This window comes from Geotrypetes seraphini, chromosome 7, assembly GCF_902459505.1.
Source record: "Geotrypetes seraphini chromosome 7, aGeoSer1.1, whole genome shotgun sequence".
Classification (NCBI taxonomy): domain Eukaryota; kingdom Metazoa; phylum Chordata; class Amphibia; order Gymnophiona; family Dermophiidae; genus Geotrypetes; species Geotrypetes seraphini.
This window is the reverse complement of record NC_047090.1, coordinates 84673251-84700411: the sequence shown is the minus strand read 5'-3', so window position 1 is coordinate 84700411 and position 27161 is coordinate 84673251. Positions and strand designations below refer to the sequence as shown.

Sequence of the window (27161 nt, the reverse complement as noted above, 5' to 3'; positions counted from 1 at the left end):
AAAAGCTACTCGTTTTGCTCACCGTCTATGCGCTTTTATATTGGAATGAAGGCACATACAAATTTTAAATGGTGTGAGACTGAAGTGCTAGGGGAATCGAGTTGCCCATACAAATCGCTTGGTTTTATACCCAAAATGTATTCTGCAGAAGTGTTTTCTGTTTCCAGTGGTCACAGTGTTGATAAATAATGTGTCCTCAGTTTATTAAAAATAAATGATAATAAAAAAAAAAAGATGGGGTTTCCAAAGTTTGAGGGTTTCCATACTCCGAAATAGGTTGGATGCAGCATTGGTTTAAAATTCCTGAACAGCATTTTATAACCCCAGCATCAAACTAGCCTTATTTAAACAACCCGTGAATTACACTGAATATAATTAAACAAAGTCTTCCATCCGAATTTCACAGACTGTGTGACACCTCAGTACAGACCTGTACGCCATCTTTTAAATGAACTCTATTGTGACTAACTTTGCCCATAGGTTTTCATGATAATAAATTACGTTCTATGTCTTAAAAAAAAAAGAAGGGAGGGGCAGTTTTAAAGGTACAATATACCTTTACTTGTGCTGCTTTACCATTTGTTCAGTTATTTTGCAACACTTCACTTTGCTTTGCATATTCAAATCTGAGGACAGTTAAGTAATCACACAGCTCGATCCCTATTGGCGTTCCCTTGTAAAGTGGCCCGCTATTCCCAGTGCAGTAAACCTTATCACGAGTTATGAGCATCTCATTTAACAAAGTTCGGCGTGAAACACTACCACAGCACTAGAATGAGTTGAGGTCCTAAATGTAACATTTCCTCAATTAACTAAGAGAGAAGCGATTAGTGGACCCTTAATTCAGGGGTAGGCAATTTTGGTCCTCGAGCCGGAGCCAGGTTAGGTTTTCAGGATATCCTCAATATGCATGAGATAGATTTGCATCTCAAGGAGGCAGTGTATGCAAATCCATCTCATACATATTCGTTGTGGATAACCTGAAAATCTGACCTGGCTCCAGCTCTCGAGGACCGGAATTGCCTACCCCTGCCATAACTAAAGAGATCTTTCTTCATTGTATCAAAGCATTTTGCCTATCAACGATCAAACATAATAGGAATTGAATTTTGGGGGTTTTAATACAGACATTGGCCTCACATATCGATCTGGAAATTCTTAGGAAAATTGATGGGAGGAGAGGGGGGGGGGGAGGGAGTGTGGGTTCCACGGCTATCATAAATGAAAATCTAACCCAAGTGAATCTTTTTGTGTGTGTGTGAACTATACACACCACAAACTTTGGAAAATATTCCAAACTTTGGGGGGAAAAAAACAACCCAGACATCTCAAAGTTTCCCCTGACTTTTTCTCATCTCTGGGCAGCAAGGGGGTGGCTATGCAAAGTTTTAATAAATCTTGATGCACCTTGTTTTAAATCTTAAAATCAGACCGAAAGCCAAGAAGCCATGCTGTTAAACCACAATTACGTACTTCCTCAAATAACAGTAAAGTCCCAGCACTCATAGCCTTAGTTCTGGGTTATAAATTGTGACTTCTTTACAATCAACTGTTATACGTTTTGCAAGTGCTCTAATACTAGTGCCAATATGCTCTAAATGTGTTATTTAATTTCTACCAGGTGTTTTTGTGTAATTCACTATGCAACATCACATATTACACAGTGATCTCACAACATTTCAAAATGCAAGTACTGTTAACTGAAATCATCTTTCAGTGAATGATTCACTTACTCTGTGCTATCAGCAGTTTGGCTGCGTGTACCACTTCTAATAGATAACCCCCAAATGTGGCCAATACACAGCTGGCAAACAGCAGGATTCCCTTTGGTTGTTATTCATGTATCTCTAGGGATGAGTGAACCGGTTCAAATCACATTATTTCCATTCCAAGCCACACACACACACACACACAAAAAGCAGGGTCAGACACAGTAGAGTCATACGAGGACACAGGCCACAACTTGAATAAATCCAGGGAACTGGTGCCTGATTTAGATCTCGGGTGGGAAATCAGTCTCGGAGGACCCAACCGTTTAAGTCCTCCGAGCACTCCTCCTTTTTAACCCCTCCCACCCACAATCCCCCTCGGCTGCGACAGCCCGATTAGAGGGAGCAGCGATCTTCGGACCACGGACCGCCCCCCCCCCCCCCCCGCCCTCTCTCCTAACTCACTCTCTTTATTTCAACTATCCTAACTACCCCCTCGGCTAGCAGGCCCGACGAGCGACTCAGCGGGCCACCCAGTCCCGCGTTAGGGTCGCCCGTCGAGACCAGCTCTCGGGCTTGCTTATTCTAATAGATAACCCCAAAATGTGGCCAATACACAGCTGGCAAACAGCAGGATTCCCTTTGGTTGTTATTCATGTATCTCTAGGGATGAGTGAACCGGTTCAAATCACATTATTTCCATTCCAAGCCACACACACACACACAAAAAGCAGGGTCAGACACAGTAGAGTCATACGAGGACACAGGCCACAACTTGAATAAATCCAGGGAACTGGTGCCTGATTTAGATCTCCTAATTTGCATCTTTTCTAATCCAACTTCTCAGGAAATGTTTAGATTTACCTTAGTATTAGAGATATTTAGACGTGTGTAATTTTGGAATAAGACCATAAGAATTGCCGCTGCTGGGTCAGACCGGTGGTCCATCCGCTCCCGCAGCAGCCCTCTGGTCAAAGACCAGCGCCCTAACTGAGACTAGCCTTACCTGCGTACGTTCTGGTTCAGCAGGAACTTGTCTTTGTCCTGAATCCCTGGAGGATGTTCTCCCCTATGACAAACTCCGTAAGAGCGTTCCAGTTTTCTACCACTCTCTGGGTGAAAAAGAACTTTCTTACGTTCATACGGAATCTATCCCCTTTCAATCTTTTTTCTTTTTTTAAAAAAAATGTATTCCATTTTCTATACCGTTCTATACCGTTCAGAACGGTTTACATGACTTTATTCAGGTAGTCAAGCATTTTTCCCTGTCTGTCCCGGTGGGCTCACAATCTATCTAGAGAGTGCCCTCTCGTTCTCTCTACCTTGGAGAAGGTGAACAACCTGTCCTTATCTACCAAGTCTATTCCCTTCAGTACCTTGAATGTTTCAATCATGTCCCCTCTCAATCTCCTCCGCCGTGATTCTTATAAATTTGAACCAATATGAGTACAACCAAACAGGGCCAAAAGGAACTCTGAAAATCCAAGCCAACTGTTGTTAGCTATCTGTTTTTTGAAATGTTTCGCTCACTTGGCCATTTGTGCACCTAACTGTAGAACTTTAAAAATAAAAAAGAAATTGGAAACAAGTGCTCGGATGGCAAAGATAACTGCGCAAGTTTGTCAGCCGCTGCTGACAGGTATTTCTAGAAATAATTTCTTTAAAAACTAGTTTTACCTGTGTTTCTTACTCAGAAGCTTCTCTCTCCCACTCACTCTGGATTATCTGATATATTGTGAATATTTTTTTCCTGGAGTTATATACCCCATAGAAAAATATTTCACTATATTGCTATCTCAAAACAAAATGTTTCAGATTGTATAAGACTTACTAATTTGCAAGGGTGTGAACAAAGTTTGCAGACATTTGCCGATATCTCCCTAGTACATATCCACAAGCTGTTCAACAAACTCTTTTGCTTATTTGCCAATAGTTCAGTCGATGGGAGTTCGAAGTATTTATACAACCCCCCACCCAAAAAAGTCAGTAGCAGAAGTGTTCCCTTAAACCAGAAATCAAAGTCACAGATTGGCAAAGTAGGTTTCTTGAATCCCTTCGTCGGCCTACGGGGACGGCCACTTTATTTTAATTATTTAAATATTTTCCGACTAAAATTAATCTTCTTGCCAGGCAGGGCAAGCAGTTATCGACAGGCTGTTGTCTGTTGTATATTTCATGTTTTTCTACAGCTCTAGCTCCCGTTGCCCCTCTCCTGGTGCCTAGCTGTGGATGTGACCTGTTATTTCAGCTCATACTCAGCAGCTGAATGGAAACAAACTGAAGCACGTTCAGTCCTGATAAACATTATCCTTAAAACACCAGAGACTGAAGCAGGATAAACGAGCTTTTCCGACAGGAGGACATCAGGAGCACACATTGCTAAAGAGGGGGTGGGGGTGGGGGTGGGGGTGGGTGGGGGAGGAAAGAAAACCAAATAGCCAAAGGAATAGGATCTGGGGGATTGCTCATTGCACTTCAATGCTCATCTTCCTCCCACACACATACAATTAGGCAGAAGAAAGCAGAAAATGATTACAAAATAGAGAAAGATGAGCTGTAGCAAGAAAGGAAAATGGGGAGGGAGGGACTAAGAATCTTTAATAAAAATGTTAAGGGGAATGACAATTTTTGTTCACAATTTGTCATCAATGTGTTTCCATTTTACGAGGATGGGAAGTTAGAGAACACGCAGCTTCACAAAACGAGGAAAAAGAGGCAGATTGGCGCGCTTTAGCAGATCTCATTCTTAAAAGATAAATGGAGAAAGAGATGCTTATTCCTAAACGCAATCATATGAAGAAGAAGAGACAACTAATAGAAAAATATGAGTCTTTCTAGGGTGAGATATTTTTATTGGCCCAGTAAATGGGTGCTGTAGTTTTAAACCTTGTACTGACTGATGATTCGTGGTCCTTTTCCAGATTAATGAATGATCTGGATTGCAAAAAGAGTTGTTTTAGTTGTAAGTTCTAATCCTGTAGTCTTCCATAGAAAGAAAGAAATTGCAGCTCAAATTTTTAATTCGTATACTTTCCCATTCCATGAATGTAGTTAACTTTGGAAAAGTGTTTTCCTGACATCCAGTTGCGACGATTTTTCTGAATCCTGCAAGCCCCTGTTAGGGTATTTTAGGCTTATAAATGCGAGTCATGCTCAAAGAAGATATTAAAACTTGTTTTTGCATTATGTGCTTGGAAAAAATATATATAGTGATATTTAATATAGTGACAGCAAAGGCCACTTCCTGGGAGGCTCTGTGTTCATAACATTATCTGCATCCTTAAAATTAAACGAATACAGTTTTATATTACTAAAACAATTTGCACTCTTTTCTACCAGAGCTTTAAAATTAGACATTATGGACAAGGGTATCAGACCTCTTTCAAATTAAAAGTCTATGTTGAAACTATTAGACTGACGGCAAACTTATTTTAAACGGTTCACTGAAAATCATTAACCAATTTATTGCTAAATACCATCAGAACAGTTAACGTTTCTTATGCCTTAAAACTGGCACTGATCAGTTTAGGACATTTATTTATTTAATTCAACCCATCGTTAAAATTTATAATTTCGGAATAAGCAACACATTTTCAGGATCGTCCGGATTAATTTACCACTGCTCAGATGTTAAATATTCATTCCCTCCCCCCTCAGTCTTGTGTAAGGTGCCCCGCGTTAGAGGGAGAAAGAATTCAGAGGGAAGGGACTGTCGATCACAGCTGTCCATCAGGATCACAGACCAATAACTACACGCCCTTTCTACCTCGCCGCCCTAGGGGCGCGGCTCCACTGACTGATGGCTCCGCTAATCCCGCCCTGCTCTGCCCAGCCCACGTTGCTATTAGATTGAAATGCAGAACTCTGCCTCTTTCATCGCGAAGGAGGCTTCCTTTTTTTTTTTTTTTTTTTTTGGGTCTTGCTGGCTTTGCCGTTTTTCCTGAAGTCGAAAGCCGGGCTCTCCGCGGCCTTTCCCAGCCTGGGCTGCAAGAGATTTGGGGCTGAACTTCCTCGAAGACTTCCCGGCAGTAGTGTTGCTTGAAAGCCATGGGTAAGTAGCTCCGACTGCAGAGGCTTCCTGGGCTGTCAGTGTGCGGGATAAGCGTGCGTGCCCTAAACTCATCTGCAGCGTCTGATTCGGTACGTTTCGCTTTAGCCCTGCGTCTGCGCGCGGTGTGAGGACGCCTTAAGGGATCCTCGCTAATCATCTTGCTGAGCTCGGTTAACTTAGCCTACGGCGCAACAGCAAACTTTTCAGCTAAAGCCACACATCAACGGCTTAAAACCCCCCAACAGGTTTGCTCGCTAGAGCTGACGTTTCAAACAGGAAACTGGAAGCAAAAATCTATCACACGTTCCGATGTCGAAATAAAAGGCATTTTCGCTTTCTTTTGTCACGATCCTGAGTAGAATAAGCCCGTAATTCTTTTATTTTGGAGAATTACCATTAATTATTTCTAGAGCGCTACCTGACACACGCAGCGCTGTACAGAATCACAAAGGACAGTCCAGTAACCTTACAATCTAAATAAGGATACCAGGGTAGGGGGTTACAGTTAGATAGGATGAATAGACTCCTGGTTAGGGTGGTGGGCAGAGGGGAGTAGGGTTATGAGTTGAAGGTTGTCTTTGTCTATTGGGAAACATCCCCCCTCCCGTTTTTATTTGCATAATATTTGCTTGCCTGCTAGAAGGAGATGGCATTCAATGCTGCCTTTCTCTCCGAATTTGAATTTTCGCTCTTACAGCTAGTGCTTTCACTATTGTTTTGGGTGACTTGTGATCGCATCACCCATATTTATTGATACCAGAATTATTTATTTGGAAATACAAATGCATAGAGTGCAGCAGCACCGATTTCTTAATACATTTTTCCCTGTATTTGCAGAGCCTGCTTTTGGGGAGGTGAACCAACTTGGAGGCGTTTTTGTCAACGGCAGACCTCTGCCCAATGCCATCAGACTGAGGATTGTAGAACTGGCCCAGTTGGGCATCAGACCGTGTGACATCAGCAGACAACTGAGGGTCTCCCACGGTTGTGTCAGCAAGATCCTGGCTCGCTACAACGAGACTGGCTCCATCTTACCAGGAGCAATAGGAGGCAGCAAACCCAGAGTTACCACCCCAACTGTAGTGAAACATATCCGGACTTACAAGCAAAGAGACCCAGGCATTTTTGCTTGGGAGATTCGGGATCGTTTATTAGCAGATGGGGTCTGTGATAAGTACAATGTGCCCTCAGTAAGCTCCATCAGTCGGATCCTTCGCAACAAAATTGGAAATCTGTCTCAACAAAGTCATTATGAAGCTCACAAGCAGCATCACCCCCCTCCTCAGCCTGCTCTGCCTTATAATCATATTTATTCCTACCCCAGCCCCATTGCTGCTGGGGCGAAAGTGCCAACCCCTCCAGGAATGCCGGCCATCCCTAGCACCATGGCGATGCCTAGAACTTGGCCTTCGTCTCATTCCGTTACGGATATATTGGGGATTAGATCCATAATAGAGCAAGGTAAGACAATTTAAAGCGATTTCAGTATCGGCCAATAATTTCCAGGCCCTGATAGTAAAAGCCATTCGAAATAAGCGTTCCATTTCTCTGTCATAATCTAAAAACATCTTATGCAAAATATACTTAGCTGTATTGTTTTGGATTAGTGTTTAGTAGGTAGGTACCATTAAGTTGTTCACAAGAGCATTGTCTGGTCAACTAGTCAGTGCTGAACTTACGGTATGAATTTGGTTCTGGTGCGCATCGCATAACTGTGTGTACTTAGGGTGAAAAACCATTTCAATAATAAATATAATTGTCTTTCAAATAACTTGTTTGCCACCATCGGTTGCCAGAAATTTGGACATTCAACTTCAAAATGGTACCGATTCTGAAGATTTTGGGCTCCTTTTACGAAGGTGCGCTAGGGTTTTTAGCGCACGTGCAAAATTACCGCGCCTAAAAAGGAGGCGGGAGTGGCTAGCGCGCTCAGGAATTTAACGCGCGCATTGAGGCCCTAGCGCACCTTTGTAAAAGGAGCCCTTTAAGTGATCAGGGTACTTGGACACTCCGAATAATTTTATTATGCAAGAACATAGCCTCACATCTTGGAAAACATATTTCTGAATAACGATGCACAAGTTTATTACACAGGCTATGAATTTATGTCGCTGTACTTTACGTATATACACTAGTGGAAAACTGGGAACCATTTTTGAATAGAGCCTTCCGTTTAGCTTTTTTTAAGTTATTGCGGCCTACTAGGCTCTTAGCACACAGTGCATTTCCTGTAAAAAGTGCAGATTTTATTCTTCAAAATATTTTTATTTTATCTAAGTTGGTCGAAATGAAGAAGAAAATGCTACTTTTACCACATATGAACATAGAAATTTTGACCTACCCAGTCATGTACACGGTATATCAAAATTGCTGGTAATGCAACATTCAGTATACCTTTCCTTTAAGAAATGTTGTACCTGGACTCACCTAACTACAAAACACACTGAAAACAGTTTTAGGATTCTATGTTCCCCTCGTACTTAATGCTTTTTAAATGTAAATTTTTACTATTTAGGTCATTTCTAATCGACTTGAAGAAGAAAGAGTGCAAACTGGAGAAAAGGAAATCACATTTCACTTCCATGAGAATTGAGAATTTATCATCATTGAAATGAAATGTGGTTTGCTGTTTACATTCTGGGACAAACTTGCCAGGCAGGAAGGTCAAATGTCACATAAGAAAGTTATGCTTCTCCAACGTCAGATTTTTTTCTTCATCTTTTTCAAAAATGGTGTGCCAGAGAGTGATCACTGGCACAATATTTTCTTTCGCTCCGGGGATTACTTTTCCCGTAAACTTTTCCTTTCCCCTTTAGGTAGATGTACTTATTAACCCCTAAGCAGAATCCTGTCGCTTAACAGAAAAGAATGTAGTAATTTACTGCTACATTAGTCATCAAAACCAAAATGTTAAGGAAGGAGTTGTTTTAGTAAATATAGAAACTAGATGTTTCCCAAATTAAATTAGACCCATATTATGCCGAAGTCTGCATTAATCATTAGCTAAACAGACGAATGTAGAAATAGACCCTGAGAACCAGGGTTCAAATCCCACAGCTGCTGCTTGTGATCTTGGGTAAGTCACTTAACCCCTCTAATGCCTCAAATATAAATTTTAGATTGCTAACCCTCTGGGACTTGCCAGAATGTAACTTGCCTTGAGCTACTAGTGAAAACGAGAGAAGCTAAATCCAAAATGCATTTCCTTCCTTCATACTGTGGAGCATACAGTGCGTTTGGCTTAAAGTCAATCATATTAGTGCACAATGGTGTGGCTTTTTGACCGTGCAGAAATGAAAATTGTGACATTTTTGCATTTCTAACATATGTATAAAACCTATATTAATAAAAAAACATGTTCCTGGCCGAGATCTTTAAGAAATGGTTACTGAAATGGCTAATGTTTGTTTTCCAAAACAGATGTTAAATTAAAAGAAACACAACGGGGAAAATTCAGTTACAAATTGTAGGTAGGTGCCTGCAATGGTTTCCTCTATTATTAACTCCACATTGGCAAACAAGGCCACAGCTCAGAGAACTGCCTGCCTGTCTTGCTTTTCCTCTTCCTCTTGTGCATTCTTTTTGCTCTAGTAGGAGCTTCCGAAACTTCAGGTCTGGCATTTAGCAAAACTTGTCCTACCCGTATGTAACACTGGATGCGATGAGGGTGTTAGTTGACCTTGATTTATAGGATAACCTGACCTTAGTGACTTTTAAAGGAAACCCTTATCCATGGGAAAGTGTGTGAGAGAGAGAGAGAGAAAAAAAAGTTCTGAACTAAAAATTTGGAAAACCAAATTCCCTTCTGGTCTCTGAACTTCTTTAATTTGACTTCTTGTATACTCCTTATAGTAAGAATATTGTAGACATAATTTGGAGCTAAATGCCAGTTTGTGCACCCATTGCAAATCTGATTAATTTAAACAAATTACCTTAGATAGACATTAATTAAAGTTTTCCTTTACAACAAGCAAAATTAGTTTAAGGTTAGGAGATATTTATTTCACAAATTTAAAAAGAATGGCTCTGTTTTCACTGCTGTAAACGGTGAATATAACATTTTCTCCGATTATGCCGATTCTATCAGTCTCCATGGCACAATAAAAGAGGGCGTACTGCCTAAAAGTTTTACCACTAGCCAATCCATTTGTTAAGAGAAAATGTTTAAGGGAACTTGAGGTCCAAAAATTTCCATAATGCATAACAAAGCTTTTAGTAAGGATGTCCTAATAACTGGGAGGGGGGGGGGGGGATCTGATGTTCTTTCAGTGCGGAAATGAAAAATAATTGAGTGTACGAGGGGCCGCTGAAAAGTTCTCACCCAACCAAGAACATAATCATATGGAACCATGAAATTTACAAGTTATTCCACACTTTTTTAAATTTCATATCATTGAAAGGAAAAGTGTCAAGAAAAGTATGCAACAAACTCTTAAGTTTCATGATTCCACATCATTCTCTTGATTGGGCTGAGAACTTTTCAGCGGCCCCCCTGTATAATCAGAAAAGCAATGAAGACGACTTCTACTAATTTCTTTCCAGCAATTAATTTTATATTTCTTTAGTATCAACTCACTTCTTACATCCGATTTCACAGTCAAGGTAATACTGTTCATTCCTTTTCAGCAACATCACATTCATGAATACTATCATTTTTTTATCTTGGGCTTATTAAAAGGAAATTCAGTGGTGATGCTGTGCAGATGTTTATGTAAGGAATTTTAGGACTATAAAGCAAATTAAATGTGATTTGATTTATCTGAATGCAGTTTCAGGAGGCGTTAACACTTTTTGTATATCTTACGCGCTGGTGTGTATGTCTGCAAAGAGTGAATTTTGTAGAGGAAAATATTTCATTATAGGTATGAATAATATTATATTTTGTATTAGCAGATTTTTATAAAAACCTTATTGATTTGTTACTGTTGATTTACTAATAAATTTGCATATAACTGCAAAGCTTCTATAAGTCTCCCGATCCTCTTGTATTGTCTTCATGCTGGAATAGTATGGAAGTACTTGATTTCATGAGGCAATGAAAACGTTCATTAGGTTATGTTGTGCTATATTTTCTATCCACTTTCTCAGACATAAATGGGAATTTCTGTCACAACTGAGTCAATGGGTTATTAATTTTTTTTTTTTAAGTTCAATTGTTCTTAATTTTCATACACAAAGCAATTTTCATCATTACTATAATAAAAGATACATAACAAAGGGCTCCTTTAACAAAGGTGCGCCAGCGGAGCGCATGCTAAAATGCCCCGTGTGCTAGCCACTACCGTCTCCTTTTAAGCAGGTGGTAGTTTTTCAGCTAGTGCGCACTATAGCGCGTGCTAATCAAGTGCGTGCGCTAAAAATGCTAGCGCACCTTCGTAAAAGGAGCCCATAATGTATGACAACGACGTCAAAGACAATATACCACAAAAATGGCATCTAAAGAGAAAAATCAGTATGAATGGGCACTAAAGATAAATAGCTTATAGGACACATAAGAAATTAAACATCTAATATTGGCAGTTGGATGTTATTTGGGCGTTAAGCTATATTGAATAAGTGGTTTCCATGTTTTTTCAAACAAGTGTAAAGTGTTGGTTTATTCAGCAGAAACTCTTTCATACTTAGCAGTTATGCACAGCATATTCCACCATGTAATATATTCCACTGCATGAATGTCCTTCCAGTGCTGAAAAATAGTTTTAATTGCTATTGTTAGCATCATGTGAAGTAATTTTGCAAAATTACTTCACAAAATGGGTTATTAATTTAATCTTGAAGGCAAAGCGCAAAGCATGTCAGAATCGGACATTTGGTTATAGTTGGTGGATTCTCCCCCCCCCCCCCTTATTTTAATAGTTTATTCATTTTCTCACAGCGAATGACGGCTCCCTCTACCACAGCCCTAAAGTAGAAGAATGGACGCTGAGCAGGAGTAATTTCCAACCTTCGGCACAACACATAGTAAATGGACTTGAAAAGAGCTCTCTGGATCAAGAAGCCAAGTACAGTCAGGTAAGGAGACTTTCCTAAGCTCAGTAATGGGGTTCTGCTTGGGAAAGCCATTTAATTCCAGGCAAACCTTTGGATTTCTGGAGGAAAAATGTAACCTTTTTTTTTTTTAAATTCTACATAGGCCGTAATATGCTGTTTAGGACAGTTTAAATAATAGCATTCTGCCTCTATAATCTTCTTGTTCTAGATCTGTGCTGATTAATTTCTTAAGTACTACTTACTCGTCATGCATCTTTACTCTTCTTGTAGCCTGATTTTAGAATCCTGATATATCTCCAAGATCTCTCTTATAAAGGTGTATTCAATGTAGATCCTTTCCTTTGCTATTTTCACCTTTACAAAGATTTGGAAGACTTGAGGTTTAAACGGACTAGTCCCAGTAATCCTTGATTTTGCTTAATCATAGCATAGAGCAGTGGTCTCAAACTCGCGGCCCACCAGGTACTATTTTGAGGCCCTCGGTATATTTATCATAATCGCAAAAGTAAAATGAAACAGTTTCTTGATCATATGTCTCTTTAGCTATAAATTACAATATTATTATTAAGACTTAGCCAAAAGGAAAGATTTATAAACTATGAAGAGTTTTACCTCATGCAAAATTGTCATTTCTTTAATAAGACATTAACTATTTTTTTTCTGAGGCCCTCCAAGTACCTACAAATCCAAAATGTGGCCCTGCAAAGGGTTTGAGTTTGAGACTACTGGCATAGAGCATGCTATGGAAAACTGTATGGTACTAATAGCAGACTGGAAAACTGTCATCATATCTATTTCATGTGATCTAGTTCTGGCTTTGACCAGGGCCTAACAGGGCACAAAGTAGAGCCCCAATTGGGGTGGGGGTGGGGAGTCACATCAAATGCAACATTCTGATAATTCTAATTGGTAAATACAGTCTAGTTATGTCAGCCACAGAAAAATTTCTTCCACATCCTAATGCTTTTGACTGTTTCTCATCTGAATAATACAAGTGAAAATTTGGACTGGTAAACTGAGCAGCTATGGCCTGCTAGTCATTTAAGAGTCGCAAATAACATATGGGCCCTATGGGCTCCTTTTACTAAGGTGTGCTTGCATTTTTAGCACACGCACAAGATTAGCGCGTGCCAAAAAATTACCACCTGCTTAAAAGGAGACAATATCGGTTAGCATGCGCGGCATTTTAGCGTGCGTATTCTGCGCATTAAGGCCCTAACGCACCTTTGTAAAAGGAGCCTTATTTTCTTGCAGCGGCTTCAATCCGTAGAGACCACTTTAATAAAATAATTAGATTAAAAATGCAATTTATGTGTCATATACCTTTAAAAATCTTTCTTTACACGGCATTGGTAATGCATTTAAGAAATGTAAAAAACATAACATTTGCAAAATAAATAAGTGATGTAATTGCAAAACGACCTGGTTTGTCATCCACATTTTAAGCAGTGGTGCTATTTTAGTGGACTAGACCTGTCTTCTAACTTCTTCCCCAATGTATGTTGGTTCTTGCAGGGCAAAGACCAGAATACATTTGGGAGAGGACTCAGAAAACCAGGACTGGACTAAACTCTCTTGTGGTTGGGTAGTTAGCTTGGCAACCTTGGAACATTTGCATATTGACAGTCCCAGCTTTTCCCTTTTGTTTTATTGCTCTGCCTTCTGGGAGCTTTGGTCCCTTTACTCATTGTTCTTTTACCAACATTCGGATGCGGTTCAAAGAAAACGTCAGCTCATGGAATTCATCTTTCTGGAAACAGTTGCAGAGAACACAAGGAAGGCAAAAAATGTGTGAAATCCAGATAATTATTTTCCCCTGGTACGGTTTCATCCCAACACCTAAGAAATTATGGAAATGAATTTCAGATTAATCTGTATAAAATGTATGACCAGACTGTTTGTTTTTTATTGCGTTTTTGTGTCTTTTTTAAGCTTATAAAAAGCTTATAAAAAGGCAGCAAGCGCAACACAGATGAGACCTTTTATTGCTTGATTGCTAACGTAACTTCTCTATCTTTTAATACACTGACAATCTTTTATTCAAGTAAAGGAAATGCATTATGCAACTTGTTTTTAATGGGACTGAATTTCTTGCTTCATATTGTATACCCTACATGTTTACGATTTTTATTTCATTTCATTTTGATTCATTTATTTGATATACTGCTTAGCACCTGGCGGTTCAAAAAAATAATTTTGGAAAGTTCACCAACTCTGAAGCAAAAGTCACAGATAATTTTTCCCTGTATCATAATTTCAGCAATCTCATTTATTTATTTATTTATTTTTTTTTGGGGGGGGGGGGGAAGGGGGCGAAGGAAAAATGACTCAGATTAGGATTCAGAGACTAGTCATCTGAGCAGATGGGAAACCTAAATCTCCTTTTCTGCGAACAGAAACCCCCCCCAAAACAAAACATTCTAATTGTTTAAAGATAACCGCTCTCCCGCAAATACATCTTCCTATTTAGCTAGAACAGAAACAAATTTACTTTTTATACCAGCGGTCTAATCTTCTTGGTTTCATTTCCATAGTAGTCTCAGGTTGAAGGGTATTAATTTATCCTTCAACCCCCTCAATCCCTTGTCCGCTCCCCACCCCCCCCCCAAAAAAAGTGCTGTCCTTAGCTCAGTCTTTTATGATCATAGAATAATTAATTTTATGTATGTTTAGGCATTTTATCTGTGCATGTATTTCTTTTTGGTAATCTGGAGTATAAATAAAAAACCCTATAAACTATAACGAAAAAGAGCTGAGAAACTGCTTTCATAAATGTACCAAAAGAGCGCAAGAATCGACTATAGTACTTGTGGTGTAATAGGTTTAGGGGCACCAAAGCTTATAAAATTCCCTTCCTCTAATTTCACTTGAAAGAACAAGGATCCAAAATAGTAAATGACTTTTTAAAATCCCTGATAATTACTGCAATGTCTTATCTATTGACCGCTCCTAGCCTTGTGGCACCTGTTTTGCAAAGTGATCCGTAAGCTTGCGTCTTTTTTTTAAGTCTCATAGACGGCAACGTCGACTGATCAGTATATATCGTGACCCATTTCTCCTCGCCCCGTAATATTTAGTACGGATCAGTCTGCCTTGTCTTTTAAGGACAATCGGGTAAGCCTCAGCTTAAGAAAAGTGACACTGCGCGTCTTCCGCAATGTGTGTGGTCATGCCGGATTTTGCACCTATTAATATAGGGGCCGATAGCCAAATTGTGTGTCTTAATAGGTACTTTGGAAATGTGAGCATCACATGTTGACTTTTTTATTTTTATTATTTTTAGCTTTTACAAACCTCTATTTCCCTTTTCATTTATCTATGCAGTTGCTCTTTTTTATGCTTTACTGGGAACGGAACAATTATTTAAAAAAGAATTACGGACAGTCCTATTTACTAATGCATAGTCGGAAGGCTGTTCAAGTGATATACCATACCATCCTTTTATAATCTCTTTTACTACAGTATCGAGGGAATTAGTCATTAACAAAGTATATAGCACAGGGAAATCTGCATAAAATAACAGACTCTTTTATAAGCGATCCGGTTATTTATACAAATTATGTACAATTAGAAGCAAAGTATCCAATGTTTTATTTTTGTTTTTTTAGTACAGAAAACATTATGGCCCTTTTTTTTTTACAGAGGCGTGCTAAGCATTTTAGTGTACACTAAATCAACGCGTGTGCTAACCACTAGCGCGTCCATAGGCTAACATGCACATGTTAGCATTTAGCGCCTGTTTATCGCGAGCTAAAAAGCTTATCGCACCATTGTAAAAGAGGGGGTATATAAGAAATCTAATAAGAACATTTAACTGTTTTTACTATTCCTTCTCACGTTTTTCCTGATTACAACAAAAACCCACATTTTATTTAACTTGTCAGAAGCCTTCTTTGATCTTTGTTAAAAATCATTTTTAAAGGAAATTATGACTATTTACATCATGTGTGTATAACATTTTAGTATTTACTTTCACATTTGCACGTCCTCTGTCACCTACATATATATGTATGTGTTCTCCAAATCTTGTAGAATTATGACAGGATGAAAATACTATATATAATTTTACTGTTAATTTATGTTGGTAATATTAAAATATGTGATGGCGATGCATTTCTAACGCAATTATGTTATGTCTGAAAATGCTATAAAACTCTTTTTTTTGTAGGACATATCTATTCTCTTTCTACTCCATTGTGGAACATTGTTCATTTGTTAGAAAGCAAATAAATTTACTGCTGAGCAGATAAGTTCTCTCCCCTATAAAGAATGAAATACCAAAATTTAAAATCAGCTGTCTGCAAACCAGAGGTCAAAAGACTATTTTTTTTTAACCGAGCTGTTTTGCAGTTGGAATTTAATTGCAAGTCCCCCAGGGTGCTATCAGTGTGCCATACTCCAGTGTTTGCTTTAGACTTTAAATTGAGATGAGAATATGATCAGAATGACTTCGACAGTGTCTCCCTCTGTAAGGCAATGGCAGACCACAATCTGTCCTCATGATTTGGAGGGGGATGGGATTGATTTTAATTGTTTTCAAATGAAATCATTTTCACATAGAAAATTTGTTTCAAGATGTCAAACTCAGTCTTGAAGGTCTGAATTCAAGAAAGCTTAGGACGAATATGAGGGACTGCTGAAAAGGTTTCGACCCAGCCAGCAAAGTTGGGGCAGCCTCCTTCGAGGGCTTCACACTTAGTCCTGTGATTTTTCACTTTTTTCATTTCGTCGGAAATATATGGAACTAAAACAGTGAAAAATCACTGGACCAAGTGTATAGCCCTCGATGGAGACTGCCTCAACTTTGTTGGTTGGCTGAGAACTTTTCAGCGGCCCCTCGTACATAGAATCTCTAAAGGAGTAAAAGGGAGCCAAGATCGTATGGATAGGCAGACTGGATAAGCCATATGGTTATTATCTATCTTCGTTTTTTTATATTGGTGTCAGTTGGTTTCTGTTTTTCCTTTTGATACACACCAAAAACATTTCACCGTCCTTGTACAGTCCATCATCCTATCCAAACTCGATTACTGTAATGCCATTTATTTATGCCTAACAAAAAAAAGTCTTCGCAGACTCCAGCTTATCCAGAATACTGCAGCCAAGCTGATTTTTGCTAAACGCAAATTTGATCACGTCTCCCCACTACTTACCAATCTTCACTGGCTCTCAGTACTTTCCAGAATTCATTTCAAATGCTCCTGCCTGGCTTTCAAGATCATTCACGGCATCCTTCCGCCCCTAATCCCTCTATCCTTCCTCGCCCTGACGCCTGCTACCACCAGATCAGCCCACAGACATAAACTATCCTTCCCCTCTCTTCACGGCATCCTCCACGCAGGTAAACTGGGAAGATCCCTCCTTTCCAAAATCACGGGCCTTTGGAACGATCTCACTATCCCGCTGTGGAACCTGGGCTCCCTCCAACTATTCCGAAAACAACTGAAAACCTGGCTTTTCTCTAACATATAACATCTCTTCTCCTGTTTACATCCCCTCTTTTTATATGCCCTTGTAAATCTCTCTCCTCTCTCTTCCTATATTTTTAAGCTTTGTAAACCGTGTCGAGCTCCACTTCCGTGGAGATGATGCGGTATATAAACTTAAGGTTTAGTTTAGTTAGTTTGGTTTAGAGATTATGGAATGATAATGACCAAACAATAGATTACATCCTTACTTCATAGGGTCCTCTCAAATATGGATGTTTTGCCACTGCCCAAATGAAAGTCTTATTTTCACACAGACTGTGAAGGGCCAACTCAAGGGGCTGTGTTGCCCTGAACCAACTTTTGCATTCACACTCCCCACCCCTGTAACCTTGTATCTCTCTCCTCTCTCCACCAACCCACCCCTAATCCCTGGTGATCCAATGTCACCCCCTCCTGCTGGACCAGGTGAAGCACTGGTTAGGGCACTGATGATAAAGGGTGCAAAAATCCTAGTCTAATATCTGTCTCTCTAGATCAGTGGTTCCCAAACATGTCCTGGGGGACCCCCAGCCAGTCAGGTTTTCAAGATATCCCTGATGAATATGCATGAGAGAGATTTGCAAACCCGTCACTTCCATTATATGCAAATCTCTCTCATGCATATTCATTAGGGATATCTTGAAAACCTGACTGGCTGGGGGACCCCCAGGACAAGTTTGGGAACCACTGCTCTAGATGTTTAAAAGTAGGCTGGACTAGGATTTTGGTTCCCATTATCACTGGTGCCCTGGGCCAGGGCCTCATCTGGTAGATCTAGCCCTGGATTGTTGTGTTTTCTGACAAGTTTTACATACAAAAGGATTTCATTTAGGAATTGATGCTTATCCAGAAGACAATCTGCCATTAGTTTCTATGTTTCTAAAGTAGATATAAGAACATAAGAATTGTCATACTGGGACAGACCAAAGGTCCATCAAGCCCAGTATCCTGTTTCTAACAGTGACCAACTCCCATGTACCTTGCAAGATCGCAAGTAGTAAAACAGATTTTATGCCGCTTTTCCTAGGAATAAGCAGTGGATTTCCCCAAGCCGTCTCAATAATGGCCTATGGACTTCTCTTTTAGGAAATTATCCAAACATTTTTTTTAAAGCCTGCTAAGCTAACTGATTTCACCACATTCTCCGGCAATGAATTCTAGAGTTTACCATATTTTCACACACAGATATAACCCACACCCACATATAACCCACAGAAATCAAGCTTTAATGTAAAAAATGTTATAGATAGCCCACAACTTTATATTCCCCACACCTGTTAATTTGAAGACGCGTACTTCGTGAAGTCAGATTATGACTCACTTTGCTGGATTTTCTTCTAATGACAAATACAATAACTGAAGCCTGTGAGTGATCTGAACATTTATCTTAGCATTTATCTTAATTTCTCTTCATGAGGTTAATTAAAAGAACATTAAAACAACAATGTTCAGCAGTGGTGTGTGTTCTGACTGCTACTGTTTTCTCTGATATGTTTTAAATCTACAACTTAGTAGCTTCATCGCATGTCCCCTTGTCCTAGTATTTTTGGAAAGCATGAACAAGCGATTCACATTTACTCTTTCCACTCCACTCATTATTTTATAGACCTCTATCATATCATCTCTGAGTTGAGTCAATTCTGCTGTTCCTTCTCTTGGTATCGCTGAACATGTTTTTAGAACAAATAGCAGTAATCTCCCAGCTAACTATTTACCTAATGAGTGAAGATTTTAAGCCTAGCACCTTTTTCTTTGTATTTAAAGGAAGCGGTGGCAGGAGGTGTAGCTGGAGTCCTTATTTGCAGGTGTTCTTCCGAGGAAAGACTCTTTGCAAACAGTCTCATTGTTTGTGGGAATACTTTAGGGAAGCTTTTGGTGATTAATGGGGTGAGAAGGCTTACGAGGGGCTGCTGAAAAGTTCTCAGCCCACCCAACAAAGTCGGGGCAGTCTCCATCGAGGGTTAGTTCAGCAATTTTCCACTTTGTTTTGTTCCATATTTTTCCAACGGAACAAAAAAGTGGAAAATCACTGGACTAGGTGTATAGCCCTTGATGGAAATTACCCCAAGTTTGTTGGCTCCTCATATTTCTATAGGCATTTGAATATTTGGATAAAAATCTAATTTTAAAACTAAATATACATTAAAATGTTTTTATTTGAGAAATAACGGAAGTGTTATAAATATAATAGGGATGTTTTGGTCGAATGGAATACATCATCATTATTATTCTCTGAGAATACTCAGCTTCTGTCTTTGTGAACCACCTAGATTTGATCAGGTGAAGGCGGTCTATAACTGCAAAGTGTAATGCAATGCAATGTAATAAAATAATTTATATGCTGTAGAGTTACTGGCAAACTAGTTTTTGGGTTTTTTTTATAAATTCTTTATTCATTTTCAAAATTATATTAAGTGTAAAATATATTCATTCACAGTAACAATAAATACATCACTTATAAACAATCATAGTACATTATATAAATTTTTATCCCTTCCCCTTTCCCATCCCTCCCAACCATATATTCCATTATTCTATAATTATATATATATAATATATAAAATATAATTATATATTACAAACTAGTTTTTGAAAACACACTGAAATAGAGACCAATAGTTCGAACTTCGTGCTAATCATGCCCAAAGAATGTTTCAAAGATTCCGTGCACAGGATTTCATTTAAGAATCTGCATATGCAAATTCAGATACATAAGTAGCACTTTGAAGTATGATTATGTTATTCATGGTCGACTGAGGTAGGATTTTGAAAGAGAAGAGGATTTCAAATTAGACTTTGCTGTATGGATTAATCTACAGGTTGATGTGGGGTTTTAAATCATGAAATAAATGCTATGTAAAGTGTGTTATATGTACTTTTTACTTATGAAATGAAAAATTCTTGCATGACGCTACCTTTTGCTATTCTGGCACCCCAAAGACCTTTATTTATACTGATATCCTTGAATTAAAATTCCAGATTTGCCACTCGCCTTCATTTGACTTTTACCTCAAAGGGCACGCATAATGTCAGGCTCCAAAAAACAATTATTCTTCTTTAACTTCAGCTTAAAATGTTGATTTGCCAACTTTCTGTAGTTTGTACAGGTGGCTATGATTTCGACTTCCCATTTCATTGTGAAGGGCTTAGGGTCACATTTAAAGAGCTGATAAAAAAAAAAAAAAAACTGTGGCAATAAGGGGGACCGAAGAACTAGCAGGTAGATTGTGTTCACCCCTCTGGGCTGAACTCCTGCTCTGGTGAAGTGCAATAAATGCACACCTGTTTCTCTATATTCACACTCCTGGAATAGAAAAAAAAAATGGCCACAGAAGTCATGGTAAAATTTAACATTTAACTATTTTGCATTAAAGAATCCTATTCTGGCTTGCATGCTTTTGCACCCCTCTGGCATTTGAAAAACGTTTTTTCCATTCACTTTTGTTTTAAAACTGGCCAGTCTTTAAATGTGGCCCTTCATTAAGACCTGTGCATGTTTCTCTTAAAAAAAAATAATCAGTATGTATTACAGATAGCAACACAACAAAGGTCTGACAACAAAACTTGTAATCTGCAAAACCTTTGTTAAGTGATAAGCACTGCAATTTATTTGATTGTACAAGTGAGCTATTCTGTCACTTAAAATAGACCCAGAAACCCCAAAATGGGCCACAGTGTTTTTGCCTTTGTATTATTTATTTATTTACCTCCCTTTTTTATGAACACATAGCGCAGGTTTTAGCAGCTGCCGGCACTAAAAACCATGCTATCCATTTGTAAACGAGGGGGTTAATTTATTTAAAATATTCGTAGCCTGCATAGCCAACAATTCTAGGTGGGTCTCAGCATTCTAATAAAAAGGAAACAAACAATATACACAGACCTACCTTCAGGCAAGTGAAACATACAAACAATATACGAGCATTGGCAAAAAAATGAACAAATAAATAAATCTAAAATTCCATGAGTATAAAAAAGAAAAAAAAATCAGATACATAGAAGCATAGAAACATAGAAGATGACGGCAGAAAAGGGCTACAGCCCATCAAGTCTGCCCACTCTGCTTACCCACCCCTTGTCTATGCCCTAATGACCAACTTTTTTTCCTTGACCCTCGTAGGGATCCCACATGGGTATCCCATTTATTCTTAAAGTCTGGCACGCTGTCTGCCTCGATCACATGCACTGGAAGCTTGTTCCAATGATCAACTACTCTCTCTGTGAAGAAATACTTTCTGGTGTCGCCATGAAATTTTCCGCCCCTAAGTTTGAGCGGGTGCCCTCTTGTGGCCGAGGGTCCCTTGAGAAAGAAAATATCATCTTCCACTTCGACACGTCCCGTGAGGTACTTAAATGTTTCGATCATGTCTCCCCTCTCCCTACGTTCCTCGAGAGTGTAGAGCTGCAATTTGTTCAGTCTCTCTTCATACGAGAGACCCTTGAGCCCCGAGATCATCCTGGTGGCCGTCCGCTGAACCGATTCAATTCTGCGCACATCTTTACTGTAATGTGGCCTCCAGAATTGCACACAGTACTCCAGATGAGGGTCTCACCATGGCCCTGTACAACGGCATTATGACTTCAGGCTTTCGGCTGACGAAACTTCTATTGATACAACCCAATATCTGCCTTGCCTTAGATGAAGCCTTCTCCACTTGATTGGCAGTTTTCATGTCTGCACTGATGATTACTCCTAAATCTCGTTCTTCTGAAGTCTTAGTTAAAGTTTCTTCGTTCAAGAAGTACGTCCTGCATGGATTTCCGCTTCCGAGGTGCATGACCTTACATTTCTTAGCATTGAAGCCTAGCTGCCAGGTTGAGGACCAACTTTTCAATGTAAGCAGGACCTGCGCCATATAATTCTGTAAACTGCATTCACTTACTATATTACATAGTTTGGCGTCATCGGCGAATAGTGTTATTTTACCTTGAAGCCCTTGAGTCAGATCCCCTATGAATATGTTGAAAAGGAGTGGACCCAGGACCGAGCCCTGCGGCACTCCACTGGTCACCTCCGATGTTTTAGAGAGGGTACCATTAACCACCACCCTCTGAAGTCTGCCACTCAGCCAATCATTGACCCATGCAGTTAGTGTCTCTCCTAACCCCATCGATTCCATCTTGCTTAGCAGCCTGCGGTGTGGGACACTGTCAAAAGCTTTACTGAAGTCCAGGTACACGACGTCCAAAGACTCTCCCAAGTCCAACTTTCTTGTTACCCAGTCAAAGAAGCTGATGAGATTGGATTGGCAGGACCTACCCTTGGTGAATCCATGCTGACTGGGATCCCGAAGATTCCCTTCATTCAAGATCATACAACCCTCCAAAATGAAGGTATTTAGAAGCATCTTCCCCCATTCATTTACCTCGCTTAACAAAACAGCGTTCAAATAAGGCTGTTTTCAAACCTTTTCTAAACTGAAGCAATGTAGGGACTTGTCTTAACTCCAAGGGGAGAGCATTCCTGCACAGAAAACATACCCCCTCTTTTACTAAGGTGCACTATGCGTTGTAGTGTGTGATAAATATTAGCACATGCTAATCACACGCTAAATGCTAACTCATGCATGTTATCCTAAGGATGCATTGGTTAGCGCATGTATTGATTTAGCGCACGCTAAATGCGTGCTAAAACGCTTAGCGCACCTTAGTAAAAGAGGGCCATAGTTTTGCGATTTACTGATAACTTCACAGAGTTCAAAGATGGCACCATCAAACATATCCTGTCCATTGATCACAATGTACAAATTGGTTGATCAAACCGTAAGGCAGAGCGCAAGACAGTCGGGCAGTTGTTCTTCAGTAGGATTAATAATGCTCCCCTCCAGCTCTCCCCTTCCCCCTCACATTTCAAGTTTATTTAGGGTCCTTTTGACAAGGTCACAGTAGCGAAGCTGCCACAGTAAACGCACCGAAGCCTATTCATTTCCTAAGAACTTTAGTGCATTTACAACGGCTTTGAAAAATGGGCCCTTTATACTGTATATTGCAAATAAAATCGTCTAAGTGGGTTTTAATTCAATTAAAATCTGTGGAAAGAGAGGAAAGTAAGGATGTCTAGGTTGCTATGCAAATTAAAATAATATTAGAAAAAATTAAAACTAAGCTAAAGATATAAACACAGAAGGGAGAAAAACACATAAAAGTGGACAAAAGCAATATAGTTTCAAGTTTATTAATTTTTGATACCTCTTAAATCATTATGGGGCTCATAATAATAAAAAAAAAAGTCCAAAAACTGTCCTAAGTTGGTACTTGGACAAACAAAAAGAGAGGTTGTCCAAGTATCGATAATCAAAACTGGTTTGTATCTAAAACCAGCTTAGGCCTTTTCAGTGCTGCTGTATGCCCAGAGTGAAAAGGGATGTTTGTAGAGGAGTGGATTGGGTGGGAGGAGGGCTGACCCTAGACTGAGTCATCCGGCAGCCATAACCCAAAAATTTTGGCAGGTTGCCAGACAGAACTTATACATTTTGACTTAGACAAAGTCAAAACAGGCATAAGTTCCAGATCAGGCTGCTGAGCTGATCGCGGCTGCAGTGATCAGCTCAGCAGCCCAGGCAACCCATCCCCCTGTACCCATAACAATCGCAGCAGGAGAGATGCCCAATCTCTCTTGTCACCACCTGCCGCGACCCTCCCCCCCCGCCCCCTGACACATTGCGGCAGGAGAGATGCCAATCTCTCCTTCCGGACACCTCCTCAGAAGCATCGGAGCAACACAGAGCATTCAGCGCACCAGCTAGTGCTAAAAACTTTCTGCGCAGTTTTGTAAAAAAAGGGTGGGGGGATAATGTCCTTGTCCAGTGATCTTTCTCTTCTGACAGTGTGACCAAAATAAGGATGCCTAGATTACAATGCATTGCATAGAGTTCCTATGAGCATCGGAGCAATGCAGACATTCAGCGTGCTAGCCGGCACTAAAAACCTCTTGCACAGTTTTGTAAAAGGGGGAGGGAGTGTAAAATAATATTAGAAACAATTAAAACTAAGTTAAGATATATTATTTTAGAGTGCCTGATAGGAAAAATTGTATACCGCCCTGAACTTCTCCAAGATAGGGAGGTATATCAAATCCTCATAAATAGAACTTAAACACCATAATATAAATGTTTATGTTAAATACAGTGGTACCTTGGATTACGAGCATAGTCCGTTCCAGGAGCATGCTCGTAATCCAAAATGCTAGTATATCAAAGCAAGTTTCCCCATAGGAAGTAAGGGAAACTTGCTTTGATATGTTCCCACCCCAAACCTTCCCCCCCCCGAGGCCAGCAGCGCTGCTCCCCCCCCCCCCCCACGAGAACCCGGCATTGCTCCCCCCGAAGGCCCCCCCCGCGAACGGGCACCCTCCCCCCCGCGATCGGGCACCCCCCCCCGCCGCCACCTGAGATCCCCCAACCCACCCGAACCGTCTTCTTACTTCCAGTGTAGCCTCCGCATCGGCATCGCCGGCATCAGCATGTCCTGTGCCCGAAAATCTGCTTCCTGTGCCGGGTCTTGAGCATGCGCGCATGCTCAAGGCCCGGCACAGGAAGCAGATTTTCGGGCACAGAACATGCTGGTGCCGATGCGGAGGCTACACTGGAAGTAAGAAGAGGGTTCGGGTGGGTTGGGGGATCTCAGGTGGCGGCGGGGGGGTGCCCAATTGCGGCGGGGGGTGCCCAATGGCGGCAGGGGAGTGCCGGATCACGGGGGGAGGGTGCCGGTTCTCGGGGGGGGGGGGCACTCGTACAGCGAGGCAAGCTCGGTTTACGAGGCACCAAATTTGCGAATGTTTTGATCGTCTTGCAAAACACTCGTAAATCGAGGTACCACTGTATATTAATCTAATATTTGGTGGATCCAAATGATGAACAATTCAATTATATACGTAACCAATCCCCCCCTATATCATTTTGAACTCAATACATTATATGTGAACTAACTTCGGAAGTGCTCAGAATCCGCAGGTAGAGAAGCTGCAAACGGGGACACGCCCCAAAATGCTGATCCCCTTGTTCTATCACTGCACTTCCACCTACACTAAAAAACTGTTTAATTAATCTTATTATATTACTTTATTATGATTTTCTTCTTTTATGTAAAGTGCTTAGTGCTTGAAATTCATGCTTAAGATTTCAATCATTTCATATGAATGCTAAAAAAGTCCATAGCCTGGTGAAGTTAATGAAGCTCACTGTGATGGTACTATCGGGTTCTGATGCGTTTCGCCCTGGTGGGCTGCTTCAGAGAACCCACCACTTTTTATGAGAACCAAGAGGACTTCTGCTTCTCCTTCCATTCTTCAATACTGCATTTCACACAGTTAGCTTCAATTGACTTCGCTATGGACTTTTTTAGCGTTCATATGAAATGATTGAAATCTTAAGCATGAATTTCAAGCATTAAGCACTTTACACAAAAGAAGAAAATAATAATAAAGTAATATAATATGATTAATTAAACAGTTTTTCAGTGTAGGAGGAAGTGCAGCGATAGACCAAGGGGGGGGGTCAGCATTTTGGGGCGTGTCCCCCGTTTGCAGCTTCTCTACCTGCAGGTCCTGAGCACTTCCAAAGTTAGTTCACATATAATGTATTGAGTTCAAAATGATATATGGAGGGTATGTTAAATATGTGCCATCCACAAATTCAGAATGGGCAGATCCAGGTCCACCCACTTAATTAGAACACATTTTCTAGCCACTTGCAGCCCTATATTGACAAACATTTGCTCTGCATGCAGTCTCTCCCCCTAGCTAACCCCACTTAGCAACCAAACATCTCATTGGTCCAAGAATAGTTGTTGTGCCTACTGCTCCTAAAGTTCCCTCGCCTCTTCGCAGAAAGATGCCACTATGGGGCAGCCAGCAAAACAATGAACAAAATTCATCACAGTCTGACTGCGCTACTGGCAGGGGGCCGAGTCAGCAAAACCCATTTGATGACGTTTTTTGCAAATCAGAAAAAAAAAGTAATAAATCACCCTAACGTGTATTTCTTTGAGTGAGACTTCAGTAATCCCTTTGGATCCCTTTTTTAAAATTTTTTTTGTATAGATGGCCATTGCACTAATATTGCCATTTACACACAGCCATTTTGAAAAATTACTGCGTGTGCGTTTCCACCCACTTTGTAGGTGGTGAGGGCTTGTGCGCTATGTGTGCTCACCAGCTAGCACATGGTAATGCAACTGCATTAACCTCCCCCCCCCCCCGCCTACACACACACTTTTACAAAACCGTAGCAAGAAACTGTATCTTGTAGCGGTTAAGCGAGAGATTTGTAATATTCAGATGTTACCAATATATTTTTGCTGATATAACTTTCAGATCTTCATATTTACCATTTACTTTATTTTTCTCTCTTCTTTTTTCTTCTCTTTATTTACACTTCTGTTGTATTTCATTTATATTATTACAGAGGCATTGTGAGTTATTTTCCTGTAACTGTAAGCATTTTAAGACTGATGCACCTGTATTTACCTGTTATGTTATTGAAATTCAATAAAATTTTTCATGAACTTAAAAAAAAAAAAAAAAAAGTAGCAAGGTTTTTAGCGTTGGCTGTGGTGGTAACGGCTCCGATGTTCATAGAATTCCTATGAGCATCAGAGCTGTTACCACTGCTGCTGGCACTAAAAAAACACGCCACAGTATTGTAAAAGGAGGGGGGGTAATTGATTAGTATTGGAATGCTCACTCTCCATCTCCTGCCCCTCAAAAAAAAATTAGCATGTATATATTTGGCAGTTGCACAGGATGCCTGAGTGTGTCTCATGATGTGCCATTTTTAGCTGAATTAGGAGGGTGTTAGTGGCACAGTGGTTAAAGCTTCAGCCTCAGCACCCGGGGGTTGTGGGTTCAAACCCACGCTGCTCCTTGTGACCCTGGGCAAGTCACTTAATCCTCCCATTGCCCCAGGCACATTATTAGATAGATTGTGAGCCCACCGGGACAGA

General features: G+C 40.1%; 1 protein-coding gene across 4 annotated transcripts in view; it reads left to right on the top strand.

The window, feature by feature from the left end:
* The first annotated feature begins 5625 nt into the window (after window positions 1-5625).
* PAX9 (paired box 9) overlaps window positions 5626-27161 on the top strand; it is a 54874-nt gene continuing 33338 nt past the window's right edge. For 3 of the 4 annotated variants that reach the window (XM_033950777.1, XM_033950776.1, XM_033950778.1), the window contains exons 1-3: window positions 5626-5760; window positions 6598-7221; window positions 11636-11772. In XM_033950777.1, the coding sequence (XP_033806668.1) occupies window positions 5757-5760; window positions 6598-7221; window positions 11636-11772 (765 nt within the window). In that variant the 5' untranslated portion in view covers window positions 5626-5756. Of the gene's footprint in view, window positions 5761-6597; window positions 7222-11635; window positions 11773-13266; window positions 14031-27161 lie in introns of those variants that run through there. The other variant, XM_033950779.1, reaches the window with a different exon arrangement.